The sequence below is a fragment of the Oncorhynchus kisutch genome, unplaced genomic scaffold (assembly GCF_002021735.2).
Source record: "Oncorhynchus kisutch isolate 150728-3 unplaced genomic scaffold, Okis_V2 Okis09a-Okis19a_hom, whole genome shotgun sequence".
Lineage (NCBI taxonomy): Eukaryota > Metazoa > Chordata > Actinopteri > Salmoniformes > Salmonidae > Oncorhynchus > Oncorhynchus kisutch.
Genome location: NW_022261985.1, coordinates 2,907,858 through 2,920,184, shown reverse-complemented (window position 1 = coordinate 2,920,184; position 12,327 = coordinate 2,907,858). Strand labels below are relative to the sequence as shown.

Below are 12,327 nucleotides of genomic sequence, written 5' to 3'. Positions count from 1 at the left end.
AGACAGAGTTTCTGCACTGAATTTAAAATACTCTGGCAAGCTATCAGTTCGCTCCTACAGCATACATACGTGCTGGAGACACTTTATATATATATATATCATGGGGCAAAACAGTATTTAGTCAGCCACCAATTGTGCAAGTTCTCCCACTTAAAAGATGAGAGAGGCCTAATTTTCATCATAGGTACACTTCAACTATGACAGACAAAATGAGAAAAGAAAATCCAGAAAATCACATTGTAGGATTTTTTATGAATTTATTTGCAAATTATGGTGGAAAATAAGTATTTGGTCACATACAAACAAGCAAGATTTCTGGCTCTCACAGACCTTGTAACTTCTTCTAGAAGATGCTCCTCTGTCCTCCACTCGTTACCTGAATTAATGGCACCTGTTTGAACTTGTTATCAGTATAAAAGACACCTGTCCACAACCTCAAACAGTCACACTCCAAACTCCACTATGGCCAAGACCAAAGATCTGTCAAAGGACACCAGAAACACAATTGTAAACCTGCACCAGGCTTGGGAAGACTGAATCTGCAATAGGTAAGCAGCTTGGTTTGAAGAAATCAACTGTGGGAGCAATTATTATGAAAATGGAAGACATACAAGGCCACTGATTATCTCCCTCGATCTGGGGCTCCATGCAAGATCTCACCCGGGGGGACCTCAGTGAATGACCTGCAGAGAGCTGGGTTCAAGTAACAAAGTCATAACCTACAGTCATACACACTACGCCGCCAGGGACTCAAATCCTGCAGTGCAGACGTGGCCCACCTGCCTTAAGCAAGTACATATGTCCAGGCCCATCTGAAAGTTTGCTAGAGAGCTATTCGGATGATCCAGAAGAAGAGTTTGGAGAATGTCTATGGTCAGATGAAACCAAAATAGAGCTTTTTGTAAAAATTCAACTCAAGTCGTGTTTGGTAGGGACCAAAGAATGCTGAGTTGCAAATCCAAAGGAACACCATACCTACTGATGAAGCATGGGGGTGGAAACATCATTCCTTTGGGGCTGTTTTCTGCAAAGGGACCAGGACTACTGATCCGTGTAAAGGAAATAATGAATGGGGGCCATGTATCGTGAGATTTGAGTGAAAACCTCCTTCTCTTTCTGGATTTTTTCCCCTAATTTTGTATGTCATAGTGGAAGTGTACCTATGAATGAAAATTACAGGCCTCTCTCATCTTTTTAAGTGGGAGAGAACTTGCACAATCGGTGGCTAACTAATGCCATATTCCACAAACCCCCAAGATGCCTTACTGCTATTATAAACTGGTTACCAACATAATTAGACCAGTGAAAAAGAAAGTGTTGTCATACCCATGGTATACGGTATGATATCCCACAGTTTTCAGCCAATCAGCATTTAGGCCTCAAACCACCCAGTTTTTAATAGTAAGATTATAGGATCTCCATGGTAGGTACACTGTCTGTCTTTGAGACTGCTCTGCTCCGGTCCATAGGGTTGTTGTTACTGTAGACTGCTCTGCTACGGTCCATAGGGTTGTTGTTACTGTAGACTCTCTCTGCTCCGGTCCATAGGGTTGTTGTTACTGTAGACTCTCTCTGCTCCGGTCCATAGGGTTGTTGTTACTGTAGACTCTTCTGCTCCGGTCCATAGGGTTGTTGTTGTTGTGTTATGGATAAGAGAAGAACCCACAGAGCCCTGGTGCGTCATACAGGCAACATTCTAATGACCTTTCACCCACAGCAAATGACAATAATAGCACCTCATCTTGTTCAGTAGCTATGGTGCAGGTTTGTATTCTGCCGTGTTGCGGGGAGGTTAATTAAAAAACAGTGACCCCTCTTGATATTTTGTGTGTATGCCAGTAGGAACGGGGGACTCAGAATTCAACATACTGCAGAAGGTTGTTCTGATGGAATCTGAAGCAGAAAGGTAAAGCACATGGGTATATATAATAAACTAATATAGAGTTTATTTAGCTAATAACCAGAATGCATTTGCTGAGTGGCCAGAACCACATTGACATAGATGGTATTTGCCACACTCTCTAGAATGACTTGCATAATTAATATTATTCATGCCAGTATATCAACGGGCTATGGACGTGACCTCCCATAACGAAGTGAAACTTCGCAGTGATCGGAAGCAGTGTGTAATGGCTGTGTATTATCTGCAAATGAGGACAAGTTAGGTCTCTGGTGGGGTCCTCACTCATGGACAATACTAGCCCCTTTAAGATAAGTTTAGGCTTCAGTGATTTCCACACTGAGTACAGGCCTAGGGTTCAGAGAGTGGGACAGTTACTGGCATATGGTGTTTGATGGATGTGTGAGAATGTTGACCACTAGGTGGCTCTCAGCCCTTATGCCTCTGCATATGCAGTGGTGTAAAGGACTTCAGTATATTATAACAATTACATTTACTTTTAATACTTAAGTATATTTAAAACCAAATACTTTTAGACTTTTACTCAAGTAGTATTTTACTGGGTTACTCACTCTAATAGAAAATGACTCAAGTTAAAGTATCTTTACTTTTACTCAAGTATGACAATTGGGTATGTTTTCCACCACTGGACATATAACATTTGATAGAGTTGCTGTTCTGCAGCTGGATGTGCTGAGAATGTCGACCACTAGGTGGCTCTCAGCCTTTATGCCTCTGCAGTCTGCTCCCTCAATGTCTGTCTCAAACTGCACTGTACAACACAGTGATGCAATTATGTGCATGGTCAGTGGTGCAATACTTTGATGCAATGGCACCAGGGACAACAGGTTTTTACCTCAGTCCTACCACAGTTGTCAGTCTCAATCATTTGCACTCTGAATGTATGTTGGCTATATTATATTTAGCGCTTCTACAGTCATGTATATATACCATATCTACCTCACATCAATGCTCCCCCACACAAATTCATATACTGTATATCTCAGAATGATAGCTTTTTTTCACATAAGGTTACAGCAAGAGAGAACCTATTCCGTTCTGTCGCATCAATTCCCTTGAGATAGTTCAAACACAGACAAAAAAAAGGCTTTTCCTCTCAACTCCGCAGACTGATACCGCCGAGGGAATTCTTTTAAAGGTCACCCCAAAACCCACAGATATAGTTTTTGCTCTGTTTTGGTAAGGCTTTTTCAGACACAAATGTGTGCTGACTCATCACCGCCCCTCCATGCTGCGAGGACCCCTCTCCTCCCCGAAGATCCTTCCCCTCCCTGTGATAACTAAGCAGCATCCTCCATCTCAGTTAACATCCTGTGTGAACGTGACACCAGCACAGGCAGGAAATAGTTGGCCTAAATTATCCAATGGCTACACAATGGCTCTGTCGTAATTCATCTTTCCGTTATTCCTCGCCTAGGTCCAAGGTCCCTCCTCTAAGCCCTTTTCTCCAATGCGCTTTGAGGATGCAGTGAGGAAAGAGGATGTGAGGAACCGAGGAAAGATGAATTGGGAAAGAGCCGATGAGTAGCGCGGATGGGCCTCATCTCGTGTGCTGCTATCCCCTTCATGTTGTGTATGAAACCGTATAATACATAGTGTCCCTGTATCGTTTATCCCACAAAACCAGACCTAAAGAGGGACAGGAGGCTTGTTTAGGGAGAAAGGATGTAAGAGTGTTGGCAAGAGTAGCAAAGCCTGTTATCGAGTCCCTCCCGTATGCCGTGATCATGTGGCTGTGCCCAGCATTAGGTGAGACGAGGTGAGATGAGAGAGGAGATGAAACAGCACATTGAGCCTGCGTCCCAAATGGCACACTATATTTTGTAGTGGACTACTTTTGACCAGGGTCTATAGGGCTATAGTCAAAAGTAGTGCACTATACAGGAAGTAGGGTGCCATCTGAGATACAATCTGAATCACAGGGGAGTGCGAGAGGAGTGGTTCTGCGCCCGCTCCCAACCCAACAGGAGTAACCGTTTTCTGAGGTGAGCAGGAGCAAACTGCAAAAATCTCTTTCTCTCAGGATCGATTGAGCTTTTCCCCAGCAACCCTGTTATGCTAAAGGCACCCACCAGCACGCAACTACCAGCACGCACACGCGCACACACCCACCCACACACACATCCTGGACTCTCCTTGTCAGATAAAACTATACAAAATATATTCACGTCACCAAATAATTGATTAAAACACACTGTTTTTAAATGAAGTTCTACAGTAGTCTCAACAGCATTCTGTAGGGTAGTACAATGGTGTAGCTGGAGGACAGCTAACTTCCGTCCTCCTCTGGGTACATTAGTAGTAATTTGTATTTAACACAGTAGTTATCAAATCAAATCAAATCAAATTTTATTTGTCACATACACATGGTTAGCAGATGTTAATGCGAGTGTAGCGAAATGCTTGTGCTTATAGTTCCGACAATGCAGTAATAACCAACAAGTAATCTAACTAACAATTCCAAAACTACTGTCTTATACACAGTGTAAGGGGATAAAGAATATGTACATAGGGATATATGAATGAGTGATGGTACAGAGCAGCCTAGGCAAGATACAGTAGATGATATCGAGTACAGTATATACATATGAGATGAGTATGTAAACCAAGTGGCGTAGTTAAAGTGGCTAGTGATACAACATGTATTACATAAGGATGCAGTCGATGATATAGAGTACAGTATATACGTATGCATATGAGATGAATAATGTAGGGTAAGTAACATTATATAAGGTAGCATTGTTTAAAGTGGCTAGTGATATATTTACATCATTTCCCATCAATTCCCATTATTAAAGTGGCTGAAGTTGAGTCAGTGTCATTGTCAGTGTGTTGGCAGCAGCCACTCAATGTTAGTGGTGGCTGTTTAACAGTCTGATGGCCTTGAGATAGAAGCTGTTTTTCAGTCTCTCGGTCCCAGCTTTGATGCACCTGTACTGACCTCGCCTTCTGGATGATAGCGGGGCGAACAGGCAGTGGCTCGGGTGGTTTATGGCCTTCCTGTAGCATCGGGTGGTGTAGGTGTCCTGGAGGGCAGGTAGTTTGCCCCTGGTGATGCGTTGTGCAGACCTCACTACAGGTCTGCACCAGGATGCCAGGATGCTCTCGATTGTGCATCTGTAGAAGTTTGTGAGTGCTTTTGGTGACAAGCCGAATTTCTTCAGCCTCCTGAGGTTGAAGAGGCGCTGCTGCGCCTTCTTCACGATGCTGTCTGTGTGAGTGGACCAATTCAATTTGTCTGTGATGTGTATGCCGAGGAACTTAAAACTTGCTACCCTCTCCACTACTGTTCCATCGATGTGGATAGGGGGGTGTTCCCTCTGCTGTTTCCTGAAGTCCACAATCATCTCCTTAGTTTTGTTGACGTTGAGTGTGAGGTTATTTTCCTGACACCACACTCCGAGGGCCCTCACCTCCTCCCTGTAGGCCGTCTCGTCGTTGTTGGTAATCAAGCCTACCACTGTTGTGTCGTCCGCACACTTGATGATTGAGTTGGAGGCGTGCGTGGCCACGCAGTCGTGGGTGAACAGGGAGTACAGGAGAGGGCTCAGAACGCACCCTTGTGGGGCCCCAGTGTTGAGGATCAGCGGGGAGGAGATGTTGTTGCCTACCCTCACCACCTGGGGGCGGCCCGTCAGGAAGTCCAGTACCCAGTTGCACAGGGCGGGGTCGAGACCCAGGGTCTCGAGCTTGATGACGAGCTTGGAGGGTACTATGGTGTTGAATGCCGAGCTGTAGTCGATGAACAGCATTCTCACATAGGTATTCCTCTTGTCCAGATGGGTTAGGGCAGTGTGCAGTGTGGTTGAGATTGCATCGTCTGTGGACCTATTTGGGCGGTAAGCAAATTGGAGTGGGTCTAGGGTGTCAGGTAGGGTGGAGGTGATATGGTCCTTGACTAGTCTCTCAAAGCACTTCATGATGACGGATGTGAGTGCTACGGGGCGGTAGTCGTTTAGCTCAGTTACCTTAGCTTTCTTGGGAACAGGAACAATGGTGGCCCTCTTGAAGCATGTGGGAACAGCAGACTGGTATAGGGATTGATTGAATATGTCCGTAAACACACCGGCCAGCTGGTCTGCGCATGCTCTGAGGGCGCGGCTGGGGATGCCGTCTGGGCCTGCAGCCTTGCGAGGGTTAACACGTTTAAATGTCTTACTCACCTCGGCTGCAGTGAAGGAGAGACTGCATGTTTTCGTTGCAGGCCGTGTCAGTGGCACTGTATTGTCCTCAAAGCGGGCAAAAAAGTTATTTAGTCTGCCTGGGAGCAAGACATCCTGGTCCGTGACTGGGCTGGAATTCTTCCTGTAGTCCGTGATTGACTGTAGACCCTGCCACATGACTTCGGGAAGACTTCCTCCAACCTATCAGAGCTCTTGCAGCATGAACTGAGATGTTGTCTACATAGTCAAAGGACCAGAGAATTAATCTAGTACTGAAAGCACAAGCTACAGCTAACTAGCACTGCTGTGCATAAAATGTAGTGGGTAGTTGACTCAAAGAGAAAGACAGACAATAGTTTATCTGCTGTCTCAGCCACTGCCTGTCACCAAGGGTGTACCCCAAGGCTCTATCCTAGGCCCCACGCTCTTCTCAATTTACATCAACAACATAGCTCAGGCAGTAGGAAGCTCTCTCATCCATTTATATGCAGATGATACAGTCTTATACTCAGCTGGTTCCTCCCCAGATTTTTGTGTTAAACGCTCTACAACAAAGCTTTCTTAGTGTCCAACAAGCTTTCTCTGCCCTTAACCTTGTTATGAAAACCTCCAAAACAAAGGTCATGTGGTGAAGTAAGAAGAATGCCCCTCTCCCCACAGGTGTGATTACTACCTCTGAGGGTTTAGATCTTGAGGTAGTCACCTCATACAAGTATTTGGGAGTATGGCTAGACGGTAGGCTGCACTTCTCTCAGCACATATCAACGCTGCAGGCTAAAGTTAAATCTAGACTTGGTTTCCTCTATCGTAATCGCTCCTCTTTCACTCCAGCTGCCAAACTAACCCTGATTCAGATGACTATCCTACCCATGCTAGATTATGGAGACATAATTTATAGATCGGCAGGTAAGGGTGCTCTTGAGCGGCTAGATGTTCTTTGCCATTCGGCCATCAGATTTGCCACCAATGGACACATCGCTGCACTCTATACTACTCTGTAAACTGGTCCTCTCTGTATACCTGTCGCAAGACCCACTGGTTGATGCTTATTTATAAAACTCTCTTAGGTCTCACTCCCCCCTGTCTGAGATATATACTGCAGCCCTCATCCTCCACATACACACCCGTTCTGCCAGTCACATTCTGTTAAAGTTCCTCAAAGCACACACATCCCTGGGTCACTCGTCTTTTCAGTTTGCTGCAGCTAGCGGCTGGAATGAGCTGCAGCAAACACTCAAACTGGACAGTTTTATCTCAATATCTTCATTCAAAGACTCAATCATGGACACTCTTACTGACAGATTGTGGCTGTTTTACGTGATGTATTGTTGTCCCTACCTTCTTGCCCCTTGTGCTGTTGTCTGTGCCCAATAATGTTGGTACCCTGTGCTGCTGTCATGTTGTGTTGCTACCATGCTGTGTTTTCATGTGTTGCTGCCATGCTATGTTGTCTTAGGTCTCTCTTTATGTAGTGTTGTCTCTCTTTCGGGATGTGTGTTTTGTCCTATATTTGTATTTAATTTATTTGTATTTTTAATCACCCGTCCCCACAGGAGGCCTTTTGCCTTTTGGTAAGCCGTCATTGTATATAAGACATATGACGGTCGTCATAAGACATAAGACGACCGTGACAATGTAAAATCTGCATAAGTACAATGCATTTACTAGGAGTTACACAGGATTTGGCTAGTTATAATGAAATTGATCTTGAAGGGTACTTGTAATTATAGTGTACCGATACTCCGATAGTGGTGTAAAAAGTACCCATGCCTGAGTAAAAGTAAACATACCTTAATAGAAAATGACTGAAGTAAAAGTGAAAGTCACCCAGTAAATGGTCCTTGAGTAATAGTCTAAATATACTTAAGTATCAAAATTAAAAGTATAACTCATTTTGCATTCCTTATATTAAGCAAAGCAGACGGCACAAAACAACATCTACAAACACAGTACCCCATAACGACAAAGCGACAAGAGACTGCGGTCGCCTTTGCATGGATAAACAGTGTTTGTTGGTCCTGTATGAATCTTTTGTTAGAGTAGCCAACCCCTGAGACATCAAACACACAACAGGCTGTTTATCATGATACACAATCTTGAGACCACATCCTGAAATACACCACCTTCTTGGTCCGTTTCAGTGTGCATACAGGGCTAATTGCTTTACATACACTACATGACCTAGGGGGGCCTACCCACGAACCACGAAAAACAGGCCCAGACCATTATTCCTCCTCCACCAAACTTTACAGTTGGCACTATGCATTTGGGCAGGTAGCGTTCTCCTGGCATCCGCCATCCGACTGCCAGATGGTGAAGCGGGATTCATCACTCCAGAGAACGCGTTTCCACTGCTCCAGAGTCCAATGGCGGCTAGTTTTACACCCCTCCAACCGACACTTGGCAATGCACATGGTAATCTAAGACTTCTGAACGGTTGCTCGGCAATGGAAACTCATTTCATGAATCTCTCAACGAACATTTATTGTGCTGATGTTGTTTACAGAGGCAGTTTGGAACTCGGTAGTGAGTGTTTCAAACGAGGACAAACGATTTTTACGCACTGCGCGCTTCAGCACTCAGCGGTCCACTTCTGTGAGCTTGTTTGGCCTACCACTTTGCGGCTGAGCCGTTGTTGCTCCTAGATGTTTCCACTTCACAATAACAGCACTTACAGTTGAACGGGGCAGCTCTAGCAGGACAGACATTTTATGAACTGACTTGTTGGAAAGACGGCATCCTATGACGGTGCCAAGTTGAAAGTCACTGAGCTCTCCAGTAAGGCCATTCTACTGCCAATGTTTGTCTATGAAGATTGCATGGCTGTTTGCTTGATTTTATACAAATCCACAAATTTGAAGGGGTGTCCACATGGATCATTTGTTAAAGAGAAATGAAATTCCTGACATTTAATCCTAGTAAACATTCCCTGTCTTAGGTCAGTTAGGATCACCACTTTATTTTAAGAATATGAAATGTCAGAATAACAGTAGAGTGAATGATTTATTTCAGCTTTTGGACACGTATATGGGCTATTCATACATAGACAACACCGACCTGAACTTGTATAGACTTTTGGACAGGAACATTAGCTATACAGTGATAGGCACAAGTAGGAGTGTGCATGACATGTCACCAATAGAGTCGATGCCCCAATGTCTGAGCCAATAAGAGAATGGAAACTAAGTAAGACAACAAGATTCGTAAAGTGGAGTGACACTTATGTAAGGATGAGACTGTATAAAAGCCAAGTACTAAGAATGAAGAGTCAGTTGTTCCATGGAATTGCTCGGCTCTGTTAGTTTGTAATAAATTCACAAGTTCTGGTATTGGTGAATTATTTGATTCAATATTTTCCACAACACTATAAAAGTGCAAAGTCTTGCAAGGGGACAATTGAAGTCTGGCTTACAACCAAACGTATACTGTAGATCTACAGAGACATCATGAGAGCGACTGCAGCCGTCCTATTGGTCCTATGTCTCCTGACCGTCAGTCATGGTAAGTTACCATCATCTGAAACATGCTTGATCAACTTGGAATTGATCATCAAGTTCGCTCCATAATGTCATCCTCCTTGTTGGCTGTGTGCTCTCCTCACATCTTTGTCTCCATAGCATGGGACTGTCAGGAGGTAGTAAACATCAAGAATCTGATGCAGATCGATGCAGGACTGGGGCAAGTGGTTGCAACAGACACAAGTCAAATCCCCTACTACCTGGTAGGTGATAAATGGATCCGCCTGCCTGGTTCCCTGAAGCATATCACTGTAGGACCAGCAGGGATCTGGGGTGTCAACAAGGACTATGCAATCTACAAGTATGTGGCCGGTAACTGGGTGAAAGCTGAAGGTTAGTGGAGAGAATTACTCAATATTTATCCAGAGGACACCTGCTTCTTAGCTTTCCTGATACCATCAGGCTGTTGAAAACATTTTAAATTGTAACTTGTAGGTCATTTGGCAGTACTCACAGATATGTGCTCCATGTTTACTTGTCCGTCTGTCTGTCTGTCTTTGTGGTCTTCAGGCCTTCTGAAACAGTTGGATGCTGGAGGTGAACAGTTTATTGTTGGGGCCAACATGAACGATACTCCATTCTGTCTGACACGTAGTGCCACAGTTGGTTACAAGGGTCCAGGCTCACCTCTTCCATGGACAGGATTGCCAGGAGCTGTGAAGTACTACAGCTGTGGACCCTTTGGGTGCTGGGCAGTCAACAAGAATGATGATATCTACTTAATGAGTGTAAGATCTGGGAGAGAGTGTGAGAGCTGGAGCAGAGTAGTAGAGGATGGAGAGTGTCAGTTATTCTAAAACTGTTTCATATTATATCTGTTGAAATGGTCCTAAACACCTGATTGAATCTGTTTGTTTCCAGCTGAATCAAGACTGTCAAAACAACGGGTGGAGACACATTGGCGGCAAGCTTTCCATGATTGAAGTGGCAACTGATGGTAGTGTCTTTGGGGTTAACTCTGCAGGCCAAGTTTATACCAGGTAAGGTTACTACTGAACTATGTGTATAATAATGGTATACCTTTAATTATAATTATTATCCTTACTGTACTTGCTTTGTGAAGCAACTAAAATACTGTAGATACATGAATAAAATCAGTCAAATATAATCAGATCTAAACTTATAGGACTTATAAAGACATGTGTAGACATTGTACGATGAAGTATGTAAGAGTGGGATGTCCTATAAAGCTACAGTTTGGGATTAAAACAACAACTTCCCAGACATCCCACCACTTGTTTTGGTAAACAGTTGAGGAATGTAGTTAGAGAAATGTAACCACTCTCAAATTCTTACATGGAGCTACGGATGCAAAGACAGATCAAAAAAAAATGTAACATGTTTTTTAAAGCTATACATTGTTTGTTTACAATAACATTGTTTACCAAAAATGGATGTACTTAAAAGCTTACATTTTAGCTTCTTTTGTGGTTGAATAAAGCTTAAGAGGCAGAGTTATATTCTCCAAAAATCTATGGCTATATCCAGTTATTACCGTCCAAAAATGGATGTACTTAAAAAAATGCATAAGCTTTAAAACATGAACCTCTTTCTTCAACACAGAGACGGCATCACAGCCAGTAAACCAGAGGGCACCGGATGGAGCAATATCCCTATGTGCATGCGCATGGGCCACGTGACCTATGACCTGGGCCGTCTTTGGGTGGTCTCCAAGTCTGGAGTCACCATGGTGTGCACACATTAGTCTCTCCTCTGCATCTGATGGCCGTTCGGGATCTGTCTAAAGTTCACTTGCTAACTCATCGATCTCTCTTTCTGGAACAGCCTTCTGCTTGCGATTGCCCAACATCAGTTCATAAGAATCCTTCATTCTAAAACCTACTACTCTAACTATACTTTTCAGTACTTTATCTCTGTCAATAGTAATCACTGATCTTCATGATCTTGCTTCAGAGGTTATTCATAGAGATGGATGGAATCCCTTTCAATGCTTATTATCTCATTATATAATCATTTCCCGCAAAAATAAAGCATTCAGTTTGAAGCTATTGTAATTTCTGTGTTTCTTTGTTTTCATATTGAACAGGGGGATTTTAGTTGCTCTGCCAGTGACGATTTTAGCATGTACATCTTGGTGGGGCAAACTCAACAAATTGTTTTAGATACATTCCAGCAAAGCCACTACACTGGTGGAAAAAGTACTTCATTGTCATACTTGAGTAAAAGTCAAGATACCTTATTAGAAAATTACTCAAGTAAAAGTGAAAGTCACCAAGTAAAATACTACTTGATTAAAAGTCGAAAAGTATTTGAAATATACTTAAGTACTAAAATTAAATGGAATTGCTAAAAATGTACATAAGTATCAAAAGTAAAAGTAAAAATTCCTTATTTTAAGTAAACCAGATGGCACAATAAAAAAAAATTACGGATCGCTAGGGGAATACCCTAACACTCTTTAGTGATTTGACCAGATCAGAGGCAGTAGGGATGACTGTAAGGTGCCTCACTAGGACGAGGTAGGTGCAAGAGTCAGGAGCAGGAGAGCACTGAAGTCCAAATAGTAAAATATTTATTTGGAAACACAGACATATTCCCGCACAAAATAACAGCAGGCAACGAGGTTAATAAACCCACATAAATTAACTCAATAGAACACAGGTGTCAGAAACAGACAGACACAAACGAAAAAGAAAAAATGGATTGGTGGAAGCTAGTAGGCCGGCATCGACGACCACCCGAGCACCTACCGAACAGGAAGAGG

At 43.3% G+C, this 12,327-nt stretch overlaps 1 protein-coding gene across 1 annotated transcript; it reads left to right on the top strand.

Annotated features, from left to right (window-relative positions):
• Nucleotides 1-9,307: 9,307 nt before the first annotated feature.
• LOC109882271 (fish-egg lectin-like) lies at nt 9,308-11,612 on the top strand. The gene is made up of 5 exons (XM_031815160.1): nt 9,308-9,585; nt 9,702-9,935; nt 10,113-10,330; nt 10,464-10,582; nt 11,166-11,612. Exons 1-5 carry the CDS (start codon nt 9,531-9,533, stop codon nt 11,305-11,307), a joined length of 768 nt encoding a protein of 255 aa, XP_031671020.1. The 5' UTR covers nt 9,308-9,530; the 3' UTR covers nt 11,308-11,612.
• The last annotated feature ends 715 nt before the right edge of the window (nt 11,613-12,327 follow it).